This window comes from Panthera onca, chromosome F2, assembly GCF_046562875.1.
Source record: "Panthera onca isolate mPanOnc1 chromosome F2, mPanOnc1 haplotype 2, whole genome shotgun sequence".
Taxonomy (NCBI): domain Eukaryota; kingdom Metazoa; phylum Chordata; class Mammalia; order Carnivora; family Felidae; genus Panthera; species Panthera onca.
Genome location: NC_138356.1, coordinates 78652948 through 78674388, shown reverse-complemented (window position 1 = coordinate 78674388; position 21441 = coordinate 78652948). Strand labels below are relative to the sequence as shown.

The 21441-nt window shown below is 48.6% G+C and overlaps 1 protein-coding gene across 4 annotated transcripts in view; it reads left to right on the top strand.

Annotated features, from left to right (window-relative positions):
- Positions 1 to 21441, top strand: part of FAM135B (family with sequence similarity 135 member B) — a 279288-nt gene that overhangs the window by 93538 nt on the left and 164309 nt on the right. For all 4 annotated transcript variants that reach the window (XM_078441884.2, XM_078441886.2, XM_078441885.2 and 1 more), the window contains exon 2: positions 7388 to 7483. In XM_078441884.2, coding sequence (XP_078298010.2) covers positions 7407 to 7483 — 77 coding nt within the window. In that variant the 5' untranslated portion in view covers positions 7388 to 7406. The remainder of the gene's footprint in view (positions 1 to 7387; positions 7484 to 21441) is intronic.

The following is a 21441-nucleotide window of genomic DNA, read 5'->3' as shown; positions in this document are numbered from 1 at the left end:
GCCGCAGGCCACGGTTTTGGAAGAGAGAACCAGGAGTCTCTCCCACCCACACCATGAATTTTGCATGTCTTTGAATAGACCGTTCTGGGTGGTAGTGGTTTACAACTGAAGGAAAGCAAACACAGAAAGAAAAATCTCAGTGAAACCTGATAATGAAAGGAAAAGCAAATTCAAAATGCAGCATTCGTACAGTTATTAACAGTTATTCTTGGTGAAGTCAGCTTTAGGTGTCCCTGGAGGGCTGGGAGTCACGTCTGTTTTCAACCCTCTGTGTTACCCCTGGGGGGTAAAGCTTTATTAAACATATATATATATGTTTATTATTTATCAATATATACATACATATATAATATATATATTTATTAAATATATATATATATACTTAAAGTTTATTTATTTTTAGAGAGAGTGTGTGCATGCGGGGAAGGAATAGAGAGAGGGGTAGAGAGAGAGAATCCGAATCCGAAGCAGGCTCTGCACTGTCAGTGCCGGGTTCAAACTCACCAACTGCGAGATCGTGACCTGAGCCGAAGTCAGGAGTCGGACACTTAACTGACTGAGCCACTCAGGTGCCCCTGGGGAGTAAAGATTTATTATCTCTGTCTCTCTCTCTCTCTCTCTCACATACATACATGCACACACGCTGCCATGAAGACCTTGGTCCAGATGCCACGCAGAATTCCTGCTTTCTACGTGGCAGTTTGCGTATCCAGACCACTTTCTGAAGCCCTGTAAGAGTGGGGCTTGATTCTTTTTTTTTTTTTTTTTTAACATTTATTTATTTTTGAGACACAGAGAGACAGAGCATGAACAGGGGAGGGTCAGAGAGAGGAAGACACAGAATCTGAAACAGGCTCCAGGCTCTGAGCTGTCAGCACAGAGCCCGACGTGGGGCTTGAACTCACAGCCCTCACGGACCGTGAGATCATGACGTGAGATGAAGTCGGCCGCTTAACCGACTGAGCCACCCAGGCGCCCCTTTTTTTTAATTTTTTTTTAACATTTGTTTATTTTTGAGACACAGAGAGAGCATGAAGTGGGGCTTGATTCTTCAGAGAGAAGCATCCAGTATTTGCTCCCAGAGGTGCTTTCTTGACCTCCTTAGGTCACACGGATGGACAGCAGGTGTAGTCCTCTGGTCTCTGTTTCCAGAATTGGCTGCGTGGGTCGTTTTCCCATCAGACCTGGTGTGAGAGGCGGGTGTGTTGGGGTCCACACTTCAGCACGAGTGTTCCCACATCCCATTCTGAGTCTCGTTAGGAAGTCTGGCTGTAGGACCCAAGAATCTGCTTTTGTGTGCTTCCTACGTGTTGTGTGTTGTGTCAGCGACGCTCCTTGCCCCAGATGTCGAGGAAAGCTGGACCACCCACAGTGTGGTCCCAGCCGTGCTGTGGTTGGGGAGATTTAGGATAACGTCCTGCCCTCGTCCTCAACGTGTTCCTCCCTGCCGCTTCACGCTGCACGGGTCGTGCCTCGTTCTCCGCACCTGGTGCCATCCTCGGTGCCGGACGTTTCTGGAAGGGCTCACCTGGCCGGCCTCGTTGGGTTTCTCTAACCACAAGCAACACGTTCTCTCCCCCCGTAATCGATGCCTGTGCTCACACTTGTTCATGGTACAGGTCCTGTCCTGGGTTGCTTTGCTCTTCCTTGTTGAATTCGGCCCCCCTTCCGTGTTCCCACTCTGGCTGCAGCTCTGTTTTCTGATGCTGTCCCTCTATTCATTAGTTCCGCATGTACTTGTGAACCTCTACTGTGAACCGGCCACCGGGTGAGCCGTGGAGTCTTCAGAAAGCCGTAAATAGACAGGACTCCTATTTCCAAGGGCCCTGAGTTTCTCTACCCTCAAGGAAGAATGAGTAACGTGCTTGATTTTCCAAAATCGTGTCTCCTCATTACTTTAATAAGACCCTCCTGGCAATGAAAACAGTTTAATACTTCACAAAAATCTGTTTCATTAGTTACCATTGCACATCACTCTCTTGTTTGGCTTTTCCTTGAAGTACAGAAATCCAGGCTGTGAGAGGCATGTAACGTGCATTGTGGGTAACTCGGCAGCAGGTGGAGATTGTTCCAAGATGGGGCTCCCTGACCTAGCAGCTCTGTTCTCTGAATCTCATAGCTTGTTCTTGTTAATCTGAGCTAAACATGGTCTGCCTGGGGATTACTGGGTCCTAGAACACTGTGGCTGAGAGGGAATTCAACTGTCGCTTAAAAACAACACAGGGGCTGGGGATCCCTGAGCAGCAGGGCCCCCTCTTTTGCCTGGACACTCTCTGTGATGGGAGGTTCATTGCTTCCCAAGGTGTGAAGGTGTGCTTCGTGAGATGGGCCCATCCCTAGCTGGGCAGATGTGGGATTCCAAGTCTCCCAGTAAGGGCAGGACTGTGGGTGATGCTCAATAAAGATCCTTCTGAATGAATGCAAACCTGAGGCAACAGTAAGTTCACCACATTCTGTTTCCACTCTCTCCCCTGGCTCTGCCTTCTGTAATAAAGTTGACAATAGGGACGCCCTGGTGGCTCAGGTGGTTAAGCATCCGACTTCGGCTCAGGTCACGGTCTCACAGTTTGTGGGTTCGAGCCCCGCGTCAGGCTCTGTGCTGACAGCTCGGAGCCTGGAACCTGCTTCGGATTCTGTGTCTCCCTCTGTCTGTTCCCCTTTCCCTCTTGTGCTCTGTCTCCCTCTCTCTTAAAAATAAATAAACATTAAAAAAATTTTTTTAAGTAGTTAACAATAGCCAGCATTTATCAGGGTTCATTCTGTGCCGGGTTCTGAATGCCTTACATGTGTTAACATTTTTAACTTAACAACCCCATGAAGAAAGTATTATTATGGCTCCCATTTTACAGAGGAGGACGGTGAGGCCCGGGTGAGCGGGACCCAGCCGGCTGCGCTCCACAGACCGACCCCGCTCTCTCCCCCACCCGCAAGGAAGGCCACTCTGAAGCGTGCGTCGCATCGTCTCTGCCAGATGCAGCAGGGGTCCTTGGCCTACCCTCACCTTTCTCTCAGGTGCCCGTGCCTCAATCACGCTTGCCAGGTGCCAGCTGCCCCCACACAGGTGCCAACCTCCCACCCACCTCCCCTCTGGAGACCATCAGGCTGTCCTCTACAGCGAAGAGTCTGGTTCTTGGTTTCTCTCTTTTTTCCCCTTTCTTTGCCTGTTGGTTTTGTTTCCTAAATTCCACGTACGAGTGGGACCATATGGTATTTGTCTTTCTCTGACCTGTTTCACTTAGTGTTGTGCTCAGTAGCTGCATCCGTGTTGTTGCAAATGACAAGGTTTCGTTCTTTTTTACGACCAATATTCCATTCTCTCTCTGTATATTTGTATTTATATTTTTATGTTTGTATTTATACTTATACATAGCATATCTTCTTTATCCAGTCGTCGGTCGGTGGATACTGGGGCTGTTTCCATAACTGGGCTATTGCAGACAATGCTGCTGCAAACATCAGGGTGCACGTATCCCTTCTCCTGACTTTGACCTCCATGACCTTGGACCAGGCACGGCCTCATCGCTCAGAAGTCTGCCTTCCCAGGGCCACCTTCCCCGAGCACCCAGGACTCTTTCTCATAGTCCTCAATCACCCTCCCTGTGACTGTCACTTGATTGCCCTGTCCCAGTCTTTTTATTTTTTAATGTTTATTTATTTTTGAGAGAGAGAGAGAGAGCAAGAGCAAGCAGGGAAGGGGAAGAAAGAGAGGGAGACATAGAATCTGAAGTAGGCTCCAGGCTCCGAGCTGTCAGCACAGAGCCCGACGCGGGGCTCAAACTCACAAACTGTGATATCATGACCTGAGCCAAAGTCGGACGCTTAACTGACTGAGCCCCCCAGGTGCCCCTGCCCTGTCCCGGTCTTGGGCATTGTGAGGACAAGTCAGCTTTTCCACTTAGTAGGCGTAGCACCTGGATGTGCAGGAGGCCTTCAGGAAATGCACGTTGGGAGTTGAACATCTCAGGGCCACATGAAATGGGGTCGAATGGTTGTCGCTTGCGCGGATGTGGCGGTGGTTGTGGTAGGGAGTTAGTGCGGAGATGTCTGTGGATGTGCCATCTGGTGTGTATTGTGGGTCGGGTGTGTTGCATGTTGGGTGTGTGCTCGGTATGTGCCGCGGGTATCTCGTGTGTATAATGAGTCGTGTGTGTTGGTGTGTATGTATTATGTGTGTATGGTAGGTGTGTGTGTGAGGGGCGCCTGGGTGGCTCAGTCGGTTGAGCGTCCGACTTCAGCTCAGGTCATGATCTTGCGGTTTGTGAGTTCCAGCCCCGCGTCGGGCTCTGTGCTGACAGCTCAGAACCTGGAGCCTGTTTCACATTCTGTGTCTCCCTCTCTTCTCTGCCCCTCCCCTGCTAGTGCTCTGTGTCTCTCTGAAAAAATAAGTAAAAATATTTTTAAAAAATTAAAAACAAATTGGGGTGTGTGTGTGTGTGTGTGTGTGTGTGTGTGTGTGCATGCTTGTGTCTGAGTGTGTCCTGGGTGGATGGGTGTCATATGAATGTGGGCCGTTTTGAGTGTGTGCCACGTGGGTGTTGTGTGCACCTGTAAGCTCTGGCTCGTTTGTTACGCAGCAGTAGCTACACCCACTAAGAATCCATACACTTTCTACTTTGAGAAGTCAGTCAGTTCTACTGTGTGGGCAATGAAGGTATTGCAGTGACCGCTCTCTGAGCCATTCGTGTATTTACAAACACTGTTGTTGTTGTGGCTTATTCTCCCGTAGAGCTGGCATCTTCTTGCCCAATGTGAAATTTTTAAAAAGAAATCTGACTTATATTTTATTTTTTTAAATATTTTTTCCAAGTTTTTTTATTTTTATTTTTTTTGAGAGGCAGACCAAGAGAATGAGCGAGAGAGGGGCAGAGAGAGAAGCAGAGAGAATGCTAAGCAGGCTCCTCACTGTCCGCTCGAAGCCAGACGTGGGGCTCGAACTCATGAACCGTGAGATCATGACCTGAGCTGAAACCGAGAGTCACAAGCTTAACTGCCTGAACCACCCAGATGCCCCTAAAACTGGCCTTTTAAATGTGAGCCCACCTTCCTCATTGACTAACTGGGTATTTGGTTATAACGAATCACATGGTCTTAAACAGGAGCACGCAGCTTTCCACCAATAAGCTGTGTCTGCATTTACTAACAAGTTCTAGCTTATTAGTCCTGACTAGTAGGACGGGAGGGTGCATCTTCCCAGGGGAAAGCAACATTTTATGTGGGAGCCTCCATGCATTAAATTTTTTTTTTTGGTATAAATATTAATTCCCCAGGAAAACACTGCCCCAGCCATTCCGCCAGCAAAGGCCTGAGGTGGAAAACTACCACGTTCAGGCTCCTGGCTCAGTGCTATTCTTGTGCACGGCCGTGCCACCCCCTGGGTGCGCCGGGGCCAACGCTGCCCGCCGCAGAGACCTCTGGCGGAACGCACGATAGAAGCGTGGGGTTTGGCGTGCGGCTTGAATGTTAGTTGCTGTTGCTCTCCCTCTGCTCCGTACCGTGTAGCATCCTCCCAGAGTCAGGGATCAGGGAGGGTCAGGAATTATTGACCCTGGTAACCACAAGCAGGAGTCGGATGTCTTTGCTGGCTCCGCAGTGTTTGAAGGACTGAGAGCAGCGCAGGACGAGGAAGCGGGGACGATGGAACTGTCCCTATGTTTCGTGTGATAATGAAACCAAGTGCAGAGTGGCCTCCTTCGCTGGCCCTCTCTCCGACTCTTACTGGAAATGCCTTGACCTTAAAATTGAGTGGTGGGACGCTGACCTCGGCTCAGGTCAGGTGCGCACCCCGAGGGCTCTCCCTTTAGGGAGATGGGTTTTCAGCACACTTTGTGAGCCAGGCCTTTCAAGCTGGGCTCGTCAGCTTGAAATTCCATCTTGCAGGATTTATAGAGGTTGTGTTCTCAGATCTGCCGCATTTCAATTGGGTAAGTGGAATTCTACATCTTCAGAAACGGTTCCCTGCGTGGCACCTTTGCCAGAGCTGAGATACAGAGTTAAGAGTGTGTTAGTGTCTTAGGCTCTTATTCTTGGGAGCTGGCCTGGCGTGACCCCACTGGCTACAGGGAGGTCGGGCTCCGAACCACAGCAATGGTGGTCTGGTCATTGAGGCATCTGGGGAGCCGAAAGAAGAGGGGCTTTGAAAGGAGACCTAGGTGTCAGCTAAGAGAGACCCTCTTAGCTTCTCTCCTTCCTCTCACTCACTCTCCCCTCCCGAAGATCACGTCAGCTCCCACCCAATGACCACCTGCTGCTTCCCCAAGAACCTGCTTTTTGCAAGTGATTACCTCCCGTCCTCTGCAGACTCCTCCAGGTAGCTCGTATCACCCCATTATGCATGGTGGCAAACTGAGGCTGGGAGAAAGTGAGGGCACCTTCTAAGGTACACACCGCTTGAGCAAAAGATAGATGAAGAAGACGGCTCCAGATTAGAGCCTCTCGGATCCCCTTCCTTATCCGCGTTATGCGGCAAGAAGCTTGGTCACAAATTTCTTCTTGGACAAAATCAGGCAACTTACATAAAATACTCTATGCAGCAGCGAGAATATAGTGGGTGCTCCATAAAAGTCACTTCCTTTCCCTTCCTCCAAATCACTGGTATCTAGATGGTTTCATATCCTCAGAAAATTCAGCCTACCTTGAGTTGACCTTGAGTTTTCCTATGGCAAACCAAGACTTGGACTATGTTAATTTCCCACCCAACCCTCTTGTGGTTGGCCCTGCGGTCTCCTACCTTGGAAAATTAGCATTCTGTCAAGTTGGGCTCAGCATCTGCTTGGCAACGGCACCCGCTCCCTCTGCCTACCTTGCTTGGTAGAAAACACATCTGTCCTTGCCACCCCGGGCACCTCAGCACTGTAGAGGTGGTATGTATGCTAACAACGATAACGTCGTTTTCAATTACTGTTATTAATCATTACGCATGTCAGGACATGTGCAAAGTGCTCCGTGTGGTAGACTCATTTAATCTGTCCATTAGCTGTGAGTTTTGTGCCGTTATCAGGGCTCACGTTACAGATAAGGAGACGTTAAGGGACACAGGTAGGAAGTAGGAGAGCAGGGATTGTAGCCCCGTTGGCTGTGAGGCACATGCTCATCACTGGGATGCTGTTGCCTCCATGGCACCGACAGACAAGCAAGGGCGGTAGACGAACCCGCCTCAGGATTAGGATAACTGGGTTCAAGTCCCATCCTTCCGGTGTGAGCCGAGTGAGATTAAGTGTGTCTTCCTCTCGGTGTGTCTTTTCCTTTAAAGGAAACTCTGAGTGATGACATCCAGTGGGCACACTGTGGTCCTCATTGGTCAGATACTTGGGTCCCCCTTGTGGAAGCCCAGGCTCTCTGTGTTTGACTGACGTGATCTCAAGCTGTTAATTTCTCTCTTGTTTTTCAGGTAATGAACCAAAAAGATCATGTCTGAAGTACAAGGAACGGTTGAGTTTTCTGTAGAGCTACATAAATTTTATAATGTGGATCTCTTTCAGAGAGGGTAAGTATGTGTCACTGTTTCTATTTGTGTGTGTGTACGTGTGTGTGTGTACATATACAGTTGACCCCTGAACCACACGTGTTTAAACTGTGCAGGTCCACAGTACATGGATTTTTAAATACAATATAGTATTGCGAATGTCACTTCTCTATCATTTTCTTAATAACATATTCTTTTCTCTAGCTTACTTTCGTGTAAGAATATAGTATGTAATATAACATACAAAATACGTGTAGTTGACTATGTTATCAGTTCTCAGTAAGGCTTCTGGTCAGCAGTAGACTGTTAGTAGTTAAGTTTTTGGAGAGTCAAAAGTCCTTCATGATTGTTGACTGCGTGGAGGTGGGTGGGTGCCCTGGACCCTCAGTGTTGTTCAGGATCGTGTGTGTGTGTGGGTTTAATTTTTTTAACATTTATTCATTTTTGAGAGATGAGAGAGAGAGAGAGAGAGAGACAGAGCGTGATTAGGAGAGGGGCAAAGAGAGGGAGACACGGAATCCAAAGCAGGCTCCAGGCTCTGAGCTGTCAGCACAGAGCCTGACATGGGGCTTGAACCCACGAACCATGAGATTATGACCTGAGCTGAAGTCAGACGCTTAATCGAGTGAGCCACTCAGGCACCCCATGGGTGTTTGTGTGTATTTTTCCTGGCAGGGAGTGGAGATGATAAGGGCAGGTTGTAGGGCATTTGGATTCATGAGGAAAGGATTTTCATTATTTTTCCTGCCAAGTGTAAAATCCAAATGTTTAGTGCAGTTGAAAATCACCCATATATTGATAGACACTTGAGAACGCGAATCTCTCCCCTCCCTCCTGCCCTTTCGTCTATCTTCTCTCCTCCGAGTTGCTATTTCCATTGCATACAGTAGTCAGTTTGAGGGGGAAGTGAATTTATGGGACATGAGGCTTGCTTGGGTAGCTCTGATGATAAAAGGTGTCTGCACGACCAGGATGTGTGGGGCCATTTCCCAAAGTTGCGCATCGTAAAACCTGTGCCTCCATTTCTCACAGACTGAAAAGGTATGATGTCCTCTGTAAGTACAGAAGTAGAACGTAGTCGCTTGCAGTGTTTGAGGACATACTCTGATTTTGGCGTTTCACACACGTGATCGCATTAGGTCGTCACGACAGACTTACCTCTCAGGGTCATTGCAAATAATAATAAGGTGAAATGCTTACGTGAAGCATCCAGACCCGGACCAGGGCCGTATACTCAGAGTGACTGCTAATACTTTCCTTGTGTTGCAGACCAGGGAGCCTAAGTTCATAGTAATTGAATTTGTGATGTGTTCAGGTTAACAGAGCGAAACAGGAGGCATCTATGTTGTGGAAAACCACCTCCGTGCTTCAGAGCCAAAATATAACTCGAAGACAGCGTTTGGGTTAAAGAGGAACAATAGCTTTATTGCTTTGCTGGGAAAAGGAGGCTGAAGCAGGCTATGGCCTTCAAAAACTTGCAAGTCTTCCCAGAGGACAGGGCTGGAGTGTTTTATAGGGACATACAGGATCTAGCCGGTTTCGATACGAATGGAGTATGTGCTGCCAGCCTCCTTAGTCCTTGGTCTTTTTCAGGGATGGTACCACGTTCCTGAAACCAAAGAAGGGAGGAGGGGAGGCTTATGGAAAAAAGGAAAAGGTTACTTTAAAAATCAAGATTTGCCCAAGCATTAGTGCAGCCGTTGTGATTTTTGTTCAACTTTATGCTTTTAAGCGGTTCCATCTAAAGGTTTGTTTTTGCTCTGTAACCAACCACCTTAAACCTTAGTGGCTTAAAACAACAGCTTTCGATGTAGCTCATGTATCTCAGGGAGGGCAGGCGATGGGAGCCGGGCTCCAGTCGGGAAGGTTCTACCAAGCTGGAACAGGTTGTAGGGTATTCTGGATTAATGAGGAAAGGATTTTCATTATTTGTCACACCAAGTGGAAAATCCAAATGCTGGAGGCAGCAGGCGAGCCGGGCTTGTCTACCTGGCAGGTAAGTCCTCTGAGCAGGAGTGGAAAGACACACAGCCTCCTGCCAGCTGTCCTCAGGCTTGCACGGAGTGGTTTCTACCCTGCACAGGTGGCCTTCTGCTGGCCAAAGCCAAGTGCAAGAACGGTCTGGGTTCAGGGTAGAGAAACAGAGACAGTCTCTTGATGGAAGGGGACCAATCTGTGACACTTTGACAATCTTGCCACCCAAGGTTAGTTTCCAGGTTCAAAAGGAGGCTGAAATTAATGCTTCAAGTGCCTCTTATATGTTATGGCCCCTTCTTACATAAGGTAAAATTCGGTGGCTGAGACGTTTTGGAAGGTGACCTGAATCAGATGGTGAGGGGAAAAGGAAACGATCCTGGGACCAGTTCTGTTCCAGGGACAGGGGCGCAGAGGAGTTCTGGAGCTGGATGTTTGAGGGAGCAAAACTCTGCCTCCTCTGGAAACCCGTCACCATGGGTCAAGCTCATCGCCCTCCTCACTTGGTCAGAAGTTGTATGGTGGAGTGAGAAGGGTCTGGGCTTGGGGCCGGACCTCCCGAGTCCCGGCTTGGTTACTGCTTCTTGGAGCTCCTCTGGCGTGTCCTTCCACTCTGCCTTTCAGATTCTACGTTTATGAGAAGGGAAGCATTTCTGATAATGTCATGTGTCTATCATAGTGTGAGGCACTTCTATTCAATATCTCCTAAATCCTCATAACCAACCAGAGAATGAGTGATATTATCTTTATTTTGACCGACAGGTAACTGGGATCAGGGCAGTGAAATGCTACACACCTGTAACATAGCAGAGTGGGGCTCTGGGGCTGAATTGCTCGGGTTCTGATAAATGAGCCTGGTCTCCAAAGTGGGCTGCCTTCTCCCCAGGGCTGCACAAAATATCCATCAAGGTGTGGGCAGAAAATACTAACACTTCTGCTTACGATGGTTTTAATCAAAACTAAGAGAGAAATCAAGCTTCGCTAATAATTAGAATCCACACTGATCCTGGAAATCTTGTTGTGTCCACACGGCACACAGTGATGAATCCCACTTAGTAGCTCCGGCATCAAATAAAAGAGGGCTGTCCCACAGCACACACGAGCTGACGACCTCACCCTCGCAGTGCAAAATACTGCAGTTTGTGACTGGGCAGTTACCCGCACCTGTAAATTGTTTTCTACCTTTAACTGCGCCAACCATCGCAGACTAGCAAGTGGCTTCAGAACAGATACCGTAAGGCCATCATGAATTGAAGGTGGCATTAATAATTAAAGCATAGCAAACAGCAGGAATGACAGAACCACACCGGTCCTCTCTTGCACAAGCCTGGTCACACACACGCGGAGATGGAGTGACAGGCTGATCAGATGCCCAAATTAGCAGACTGAGAAATTTGAACTCATTTAAAACAACGATCTGATATATGGCTTTGTCACCATAATTATTCATAATGCACCTTGTCCTGATTGTATTCTGGGCCTTCAGGCATTGACGAGGTCTTGTATGAGATCATATCCATTAACAAGACATTTCTAGGGACACATCCAGAACTCAAAGAGGGCCCCGTGCAATTGGTTAAGGGGGTTACAAGACGAGCGTGGAAACCATGACTCTCTCAGCAAGCCTAAGATCCTCTAGATCCGTGTGTTTTGGGGAGTCATTTTGCGTAACCCTGCGCTCACCACCAAAGTCTGATATTTAATCAGGCTAAATTAAAATCTGAACATTGAATCACTGTACTATGTATATTTTTAGTAAGAGCAAAAAGGTTATGTGTTCCTTTAATATAAAAGTAATTGATTTTTAAAACATGGATTATTACATTCCTTCTCTGATCTTTTCAAAGACCTTTTTCTATACTTATAATGCACATTGCATAGGAGTATACAACTGTACGTGCATGTGATTATAAATAAATGTACATATAGTGGGGTTGCACGCTTGAAGACGTTTCTACTTTATGGGATCATTGGCACTTGGTGGCCACTGGTCTAGTGAGACAAGGGATCTCACAGATTTCCTCCAGCTCCTCATGCTAGCACTCTGTGGTGTTGGACGTTGATGTGGATGAGGGTATTATCTTGTGACTGAACATGCTTGAGGGTGGGCTTGATAGCAGCTATGGCCGTGGACAGGTTGGGACGTCCATGGATGGCCGTGGACAGGCTGGGATGTCATTGGGTGAAGCAGTCAGACCTCTTACAGGGATGGAGTGGGTTCTAAGATCTCAAGGGCCCCATCAGCAATAAGACCTTGACATTAAGAGCCCCCAGTCCCCTAAGCCCAGTCTGCAGGGAGTCGCGGATGGGCTAGGCATGGTGCCAGCCAGGATTCTGCATCTGCCAGAGGGGATCCTGACAGGCGTGGTCTGTGGTGCTCAATCGCTAAGGATTTTCCTGCCCTGAATCCCGCAGGAGCCATGCTCACAGTGAAATGTAGTTACCTTACCAGCAAGCACTCCATAGGGGAGTGATGACCACCATCCAAGCCTAGTGGGCAAGTTGCCCACCGCATGAAAGAAAACAGAGGATTTCCACAGGCCATTCAAGGAAAAGAAGGCAGCATCTGGGGAGGCTGGCCCATTTCGGGGGCGTGAGGATGTGCCTCAAGACTCTCCAGGAGGTAGAAATTAGAGTTGGGGGTTGCAGAAGAAGGAGTGTGCCCTTAGACTGAATTTGACTGTGGCCACCCAAGTTCCAACTGTTTCTCCAGTTGATGAGAAATGCCCCTTGTACCTCCATCCAACGTCCCAGAGCATCACTGCCCATTGTGAGATGCTGGACCAGAACCACGTGGATGCAGAGCTGAGCATATTGCTTGAGCTTTTGCCCCGATCGGGGATTATTTGCTTCTAGCACATTTACGTGTGTGGATGGTTTTTCTAGTCCCAGAATGCATGTTGCCTTTGGGTGATGTTTGCTTTGAGCAAACAGTCAACTTGCATTTATCCAAAGTCTACATTGACTGAAGAAAATTCTCAAAGGAAAAGCCTCTCCTGAAACCGGTCAACAGACATTGGTGAATTGTCAACCCGTGCTCGGCAGCAAGACTCGTCCTGACAAAAAGGCAGGGAGGCCTGGGGAGCCTGGCCTGGGGGTCACACCTGAACGTGAAGCCAGACTCTGACACTTGTAAGCTCTGAGAGCGTGAAAATATCCTTTCAGAATGCTGAGAGCCACCGTTTTGTCACCTGTGAAGTGTCTATGACACAGTCTCATGGGGTCATCAGAAGTCTTATGGTATTAGTTGCACTAATTAATACACGCAGAGGACCTAGCGTGGTGCCTGGTATCTAGCAGGTACTGTCTACATTGTCACTCCTACTAATGAATCCTTGCCCCCTGCTTGTCCTTAATGTTATTAACGGAGTCACCATCCGAAAGGGTTGGTGTGCCTGCCGTGCCTTCCTGGGTACAGCCCTCCAGCTTGCTTATGCTCCCACCCCTCACACCCCGAATGGTTTGACCTTAAACTTCTGTGCCTTATTGTCTGTGCTCAGGTCAGTCTTGACCCTTGTCCTTCTAATATCTACCTCGAAAATTCTACCCTACCAAGCTCCACCTTAAATATAACCTCCTGTGCAAACTATTTCTGTACATTGATATTTACCTACAGCATTCAGCCCAGTTTTTATGAACACCTCCCATATTCTTAAAGCCTGTCTGTCTTGTTTTATTCTGCCGTCCACTCACACAGTCATTGCTATAGACGCTAATAAGCATACACTGTTGTAATAGGCTCTAGAAACATGGAGATGGGAGACTTGTGCCCACAGAGTGTTTACCGGCTGACGAGGGAGGCAGACACACACATAGGAAATGGCCACGATGTGCGATAAGTTCTGTGACAAAGACAGGCTTGGGGTGCTGTGTAGAGAAACAGCAGAGGAACGCCAGTCTGTGGGCAGATCAGAGGAGGGGCCCTGGCAGTGGATCACACAGAGCTGTCGCTTGAAAGGTGGGTGGCAGTCAGCCGTGCAGAGGACCTGGAAGGGCAGGACCACAGAATGGCCCGCTGGTGTCGGGAAGCGGAGCCTACCCAGAAGGCCAAGGTGAAGTGAACAGAAAGAAAGAAGGTGGGGAGGGAGATCACAGAACTTACAACAGCCAGTCCCTCCTTAGACTAGCCACTATAGTGATGTTAATGTCACAGACGTGCTGAGATAACAGTGGTTGTCCTTTCTGGCTTTGTTCTCTTGTCAAATGGCCTTAGGCTCCTTAAGGGTAAAGACCCAATCCCATGTGACTTTATATGGCCAGTGCCCAGCCCAGTAGGGGCCTGGTGCCTCCTAGGAGATCAATGACAGCTTGTGTTTGCCTGGGTTGGACTTTCTGCTGCTTTCAGAACTTCCTGCAACTCAGGTGGGGTCACGTGGATCTTTATTAAATGATATTAATCATGAGAAAACAGTTCCTAATTCCTAATATGCTATTTATTTATTTTTTTAAGTTTATTTATTTTTGAGAGAGAGAGAGAGAAAGAGAGTGTATGCATGTGGTGGGGAGCGGCGGAGAGTTAGGTGGATGGAGGATAGGAAGCAGGCTCCGTGCCGACAGCACAGAGCCTGATGTAGGGCTCGATCCCACAAACCATGAGATCATGACCTGAGCCAAAGTCAGACGCTCAACCGATTGAGCCACCCAGGCGCCTCCCCCCACCCCCCAATGTACTATTTAAATCGATGCACCTCAAAGTGTGGCTAGAGTCACCATTCTGCTGCTGTTAGAGATGCAGAGTTTTGGTCCTGGCTCAGATATAACCAAGTCAGGATGGCTGGTTTTGAGGCTCAGAAAACCATGTTTTCACGTGTTTTCCAGGTGAGTCTGGTTGAACAGCCCAGGACGTTTCTACGACAGTGTCGGACTAGGCAGTGTGCTAGAATCATCGGCAGAACCCAAAAATCTACCCTGCAGACTAATTAAATAAATAATCTCTAGGGTGGGACCCCAGGCATCAGCACTTGTCAAGTTTGCCTGTAGGAGACCGGACCTTGCCTCCCTTTGCACATACAAGCCTTTTGTTCACGAACCCATGGAGATCCCGTGTTGGCTTTCCAGTGTGGATTCTGGAAGCCAGAGAGCAGAAGGGAGGGTCTTATTTTATTTACAACTATTTTCTCATAAGGAAATACGTAAGTGGACAACTAAGTGTAAACCCATTATGTGGATGTCCTAAGTCATCAATTTCTTATATCTCATTTGTACCTATATATGAGGTTGTGAACCTTCATTCCTACTGCTGTTCGCCGAAAAGGGAGCTAGCATTTGTCCTTGAAAACGTATTCATATTTGACTTTAAATCTTAAGTCAGACAAAGCTCTACATCAAAGTGACTTCCTTTCAGAGTGCAGGTTCTCCCCGACGGTCAGATTCATCTCCTGGCCTTTCCTCCACACCTCCTCTTCAATATCACTTAGAAGATTTTCTGCCCCGGAGGTTGTAGATGATTACAGATAAATTCTGTCGTCCCCACACAAGAGTTGCACGAAACGACCCACAATCAGTATTATCAGGTCTGATGTCTAAGGTCAGACACTCATGGAACTATTAGGATTGAAAACCACTTTGAATGAACTCACATGCCTTTTCTCTACCAGAGTGAACACGGTTGAGCCATAAGTCAAGGGCCTCCTGGAAGAAAATGCCATCTTGTGTTTATGCCTCGACATCCCCACCAGAGCCTAATGGCCAGCGACAGCCAGCTCCCTGTGAAATGAGTTAACCAGCCCTGATGTGCCTTAATAGACTCAGAAATACAATTATCTTTACTCGCCAGAGATCAATTAATTGATTTGTCTGGTTCCGTCAGAAACAATCCTTTCCTTCACTTCTCTTATTAAAATATGTTGCGATCCTTCCCATTCATTCCCTCACTTTTGAAAGGGAGCAGGGATTGTAAACGGTTGCGAGCCCCATTGGACATTCAGCTTTGCCGGGTCAAGGAGCGCCCCAGCTATGGCCCAGGGAGTTCGGGGTGCATGTGAACCCACCGGGCGAGCGTCTCCAGGGCTTTGGCTTTGACCAGGGCACATTTGCTGCAGAGACAGGGCGAGCGCCCTGATGAACGGTCAGTGGGTAAGAGGCCACGGATCTAATACACCAGTTCAGTCCTGTGACTCTCCACATGTGCAAACCCACAGATGCCCTTTGTGTGTAAGTCGGTGTGATTTAGGATTTCTATCACTCACAGTCAAGGGCTCCATCTAGCAGGGGGAATGTGGGTAGGCTCCAGAGTCTCTAAGAATAAAATTCCTTATTATTGTTTTAATAAGAATTTGATCTCCCTGTAAAAAGTCATTATTAGAAGTTTTCCTGTGACGGTGGCTCAAGTACCGATGTGTAGCTGGACATTCTGGATTATTTGTCCAGAAAGTGCACATTCCTGTCAACAATTGCCCTGTCTCATTTTTCTCTTCTTTTGCCTTTGAATCTGCGACTTCCTGAGCCTGCTGCTTTAAGCGTTTTATCCTCTTAACCCCTGGCTGAGGACATGCTCAGCAGGCCTGTGAAGAAGAGACCCTTCCAGGGGGCTGAGTGTGGCCCGTAGAGGTGAACATGCCTCTGGTGAGCTGCCCACAGGCCTGTGTGCCCCCTGGGGGCATCACAGAAGAGGCAGAAGCCCCTGGGCAGTGTGGCCCTTTCTAGTTTTGAACTCAAAGTGGTTACAAGAACACAAGGCAGGCCCCTCAGGGGAGCGAAAGGCGTCTGGTCCTGAAGGCGATAGAAGGAATGAGCACAGACACAAATCTTGATTTGGATTCTGTGTCTTCTGTTATCAGCCGGCTGCCCACAGGCAAGTTGCTAACCTCTGTTCTCTGTTCCTTCCGTGGTTTTGCAGGATCGTTGTTGGAAGCCAGCGAGGTCGTATTTGTAAAGCTCCTAGGTAGACAGAGGTCTGGGCTCTGCAGCGCTAGCCGAGATGGCCTGAAACGGGCCGCTGATCTGGCCAGAGTCTGAACTGGGCCTTCCTTCCTATGTTTTAATTAGGTGCTTTTTTTTTTTTTTTTAAGTTTATTTATTTTTGAGAGAGAGAGAGAGAGAGAGAGAGAGAGAATGAGAAAGGGAGGGGTAGAGACATGGAGAGAGAGAATCCCAAGCAGGCTCTGCACTGCTAGTGTGGAGCCCACACAGGGCTTGAACCCGTGAACCCTGAGATCACGACCTGAGCTGAAATCAAGAGTCAGACGCTCAACCGACGGAACCACCCAGGCGCCCCTGAGCAGATGCTGTATAGTCACGACCCCTAATCCCCCAGGAAGGGGTAAAGTCTTCTTGGTTTTACTTTTTTGTTTTTTGTTTTTAAAGTTTCCAGTGGAAAATCTAAATGGACCCCATGCTGATTCGTATGGGCCTCCGTGGGAGAAACTCTGCTTCCTGTTCTTCGCCCCATATTTGAGGTCTCCAAAGTGAAAAAGCCACATTTATTTTTGTTCCCAGCCTTAATGGGATATAACTGATCTATAATGTTAAGTAAGTTTAAGGTGCATGTGTGCTGATTCCACACGCATGTGTATTGTGGAAGGTCACAGTATCTTTTAGCAACTTCCAAGCACACAACACATCTCTGAAGTATTGCTTTGGGAACTCCCGTAAAACGTCCGTAGAGCTCTAGTAAACCGCAGATGTTTCTTCTCTAGAAGGTTCTGCGAATGGATCTTGGGTCAGAGGAGAAGGTGTAAGGGAGTGAGGTCCTTGAGGGCTCCTGTTTGATTTTTCTTCTTGTCCAATATCACTCAAAACACTATTTTATATACACATGTGTTTTCCTTTACAAAATGTAATAGACCAGTTCTCTATTTTTTCCCTTTCCCTGCTTTTTGTTTTTTCATTTGGAGACGTTTCACTCTTGATAATATGAACCATTTATCCTGAAAATGACTAAATTTTGCTGCTTCTTGTGCTTCGAAGTCACTGGTAATGTTGGTAGAGATTAATACTGTATTTGAGCAAGCACTTTTATCATCCGACACGGTGAGGAAGGACATGACGTTCAGCCTAAGAGTCCTCACTCCCAAGTCTGTATCCCACCTCCTCCTGAACCCCTGTGGGAGGCGCAGTGTGGAGCTCTGAGGATTGAGCTCTCTCTCAGGGACTCTGTGGCATCGGGCAGTGGATCTCCACCCGCTCGGTGGGAGGAGCTTTTATGAGCCGCAGAAGTCTGGAAATGCGTGTAGCCGAAGCTGGGACCCTCCATGGCTCCAGCGGTCCCACAAGCTGACGTTCAGGTCTGTGAAGTGACTGTTTGGGAACTTCTGGGAAAAGGGAGTCACCAGTAGAAGGCTGGCCCTTTCCTGCTCTTCCTAAAAATAGGTGATTGTTCGTGTTCATCAACACGCTCTGTGTTTCCCCCAAAGGGTAACATTTTAGGCTGTTTTAGAACAATTCTCTGTAGTTTCATTTGATGAAACCATCTCCTGAATTCTGTCTCAACTCACTAGACTCCACCAGAATTTAACTGGGGAAGAAAAATTTAAAATTCTGGATCACTACAAAATTGATAATTTTGCAACCCCATAATTTGACAGGGAGTGTTATCCCTAAATTGCAGAGGACGCGGGGGCTAACGTGGGTTCGGTGTCTGCCCAGGTATGCATGTGTGGCCAGTGGCCAGAGGGAGAGGTTCTCGGACCCAGAGTCGGACATTCTGTCTCTACCCTACCAGGCATGTTTGTTTCCCTTGGGTCAGGATGGATGTTCGGATGCTGTGATGTCTTTTTCACCCCTTCCTTAAACACTCTGTACTTCTGCAAACAACAAAACTACCGAGTGCCACACTCAAGGGGAAATCAGGCTCAGACTTCTTTTCCTTGCTGCCCTGCACATGCCTGGATATCCTTGCATTGTGAGAGGATGACGTACGGGGAATTGAATCCTCCCAGCCAGTGACTGGCAGGCAAGGGAGGCACTTTCTCAATCAAATGTATCCACACCTCCATGACACAAGTCCTTCCCCTAAATAGAACCCTCAACGATGAGCATTTGCTCCCCCTTTCTCTTACCCGTTAGAACTTTCCTGAATGTCATTCTCCTCAAGAGGGAACATGTGGCATCCCTCCCATAGAATTCCCATACACAGCGCCCCTGGTAAAACAGATCAGCCTTATTTCCTGTTCCTCTGTTTGTGCATTTATAAACTTGTTGATTTACTCATTTGGGGGACATTGGGCTCTGTGCTACCCTAGGATTTCTGGGCAGAACAATGAGAAAGACAGAGTCGTGAACTCAAGTCATCAACAGCCGACTGTGGGAGTCAGGGCTGCAAGTCAAGAAATCGATGTCCCAAACAGGACAGCAAAGCAGGGACAAGGACTGCCCTCCCCCCCACCCCGGAGGCATCGGGACAGGTTGCCTGTGAGAGGGGGCTCTCTCATCAGATAAAGGCTGGGAGGGAGTCCCAGGCATTGAGGACCGCATGTGCAATGGCCTGGAAACGAAAAAGCATGCCCTCTCCTGGGAAGTGCCACGGTGCTCAGGTGCTCAGGACAGCTGCGTGATGGGGGGGTCTTTTCCCTAGCGTGGGCGGGGTGGGGCTAGCCCTGGTCATGGTGAAGGGCCCATGTGTTGTGTCCCGTGCCTGGGATGGCGCTTGTAGATAAAGAGATAAAGGAGGGCTACAGGACAGTCTAAGTAAGGGAGTTAGTGATTGGGGGCATGGTAGAAATGGCTCTTTGGAAGGATACTTAGGGTCTTACGGTGGGGAAAACGAGGAGGGCAGTGAGGATGGCTCGGAGGGAGAAGACCTGGGAAATGCTGATGCAGAGGAATTAGAAGAACTGGTGCCTTTACGTAGTGTTGAGGGGGAGAGAGGAGTTGCAGTCGAAATCAGCTGATCGCTTGAAAGAGCAGAAAAAGCCGAGGCAGAGGAGGACCAGGCAGCTGGGGTAGGCGATGTGTGTCCACCGGTCTGGAGGCAACGCGGGAGCTGAGTCCAGAGGACAGGCAGGAATCTGGGCTGGGATTCGTCGGCTCGTGGGTGTACTTGAGCCTGGCTCAAGCCCTTCAGGGACCGGTGACCCTTTGGGAGCTCAGACTGCGTGCCAGGACCTTTGGTACATCAGCTCACTCGGCGCTATTGACAGCGCTGTGAGCTAGGCAAAGGGGCCAGCTCATCTTCCAGGTGGGTAAACTGAGGCCCGGAGATACCTGGCTGTATCTGCAGCAGAGTCAGGGTTTGAATTCATGGCTGGCGGTCCTCAAAGCCAGGACTATCGACACTGTTCTTTATTCTGTTGGCAAGACAGACCCCAAGAGAAAAATCACAATTTAAATACATTTGGAGGTGAAGAAACACACGAAAGTGTCTGAGCTAAAGCTGTTGGGGAGGTGTCAGAAGCACCAGAAGAGAGGAGAAGTGGCAGAAGTGAAGAAATGCAGAAACGTGAGAGCCTGAAGGAGGGAGCATCCCCGGGGTCACATCCTGCAGAAAGATCAAAGGGTATGGGGACCCAGAGTGTCTTGAATTCGGCCTCTGGTGGTCAAGGCCAGCTTTTGTCAGAGCAGTTTGTCTGTAGATGGGAGCTTGGAGCCAGAGAGCCTGGTATGCAGAGGCTGGAAGCTGGCCCTGCGGAGGGAAATCTCACCTGCCTCCTGAACCGAGCTGTGCTGTTCCCTGTGATCAAGCCAAGTAGAGCTGATGGGCGTGGCCATGGCCCACTTGCCGCCTCTCTGAACTCATGCTAACGGGGTGGGAGAGGAGTTCCCAGAGGGCCCCTGGGGGAGGCAAAGTGCATACCAAGGAGTTGGAGCTTTTGCTTGAGGAGTCGGTGCAGGAGGGCTGAGTATGGGATGTTTTAAGCAGGGGGATTATCAGATTTGGACTGGAATGTCATTTAGCTGAAGCATAGAACAGAGATTGGAGCAGAGAGGAGCAGTGCCTGCCTGGAAGGGGATCAGCACACGTATGTTTGAATTCATATATACTGGGTGAGGGTACTCACAGGAACAGGGTAGGAATGATGCAGGAGACCTTTACTGAGCTACGTGACAAAGAGGTTTCTCACTGTGTTCCAAATCCTATTGATTAGCAATTTCTAAGCTTTGTATAAAGCACAAATCCCACCACTGATCTCTGTCTTCCCATGACTTAGTGAGCAGTGGAGCCATAAGGAACAGTGATGAAATGGAACCAGTGTGCTTTATTTATAGCTGGGAAGGTTCCTAATACTCTCCCCTCACAGGGTATTGAGAAAACAGATCGGGCAATGAGGATTAGGCATAGGCGTGAGGACCAGACTGGGATTTCTTCCCATCCCTCCCTACTCCCAATGGAGATAAATCTTTAGACTCAAGTGTTTAGAGGCAGCGGGGAGGGAGAGGAAGAGGAGAGACAATGAATGGATGTTTGTGTCCCAGGAGGGGCCTGGGGCCCATCGGCTGAGCCATAGTTTCTGAATACAAGGAATAGATTGCAAGTTGAAGACCACTGCACATGGTTGTTGGGATTTAAGGCAAAGTAACCTTGCCCTTTATTAAAACGCATCCATCCCGTTCAACATCACAGGCTTTAACCAATCAAATTGGCAATGTCCCTCTCTGGACATTCACTTCCTGGGTCACCCGGTCCCCTGCATTTAAATACCATTCCTGTGCCACTGGCTTCCCGGTCAATGTCATCAGCCCCTTCCCTCTTCCAGATTTCAGACTTGCCCAGCACAAGTTTGACCGATTATCATCTTGTCTACGTGACACAGAGACCAAACACCCATCTTCCACCTTCCCTCCCAAACCTCTTCCATCAGTCACCCCCCCACCCTTGGTTAATGGCAACTCCGTTCCCTGGTTGTCGAGACCGACCACTTCTTGACTTCTCTCTGCCTCCCTCCTCATGTCACTGCAGCCAGAAATCGTGTTGGCTGTCTCTTCAAAATGCATCCTGAAGATGACATTTCTCACCCCCTCCTGCTAATGCCCTGGTTCAAGCCACCATCTGTCCCATCCGGATTTATACTATCGTCTCCCCTGTCTGATCTCTCTGATGTCACCCTCGGCCATCCCTAATCCATCAC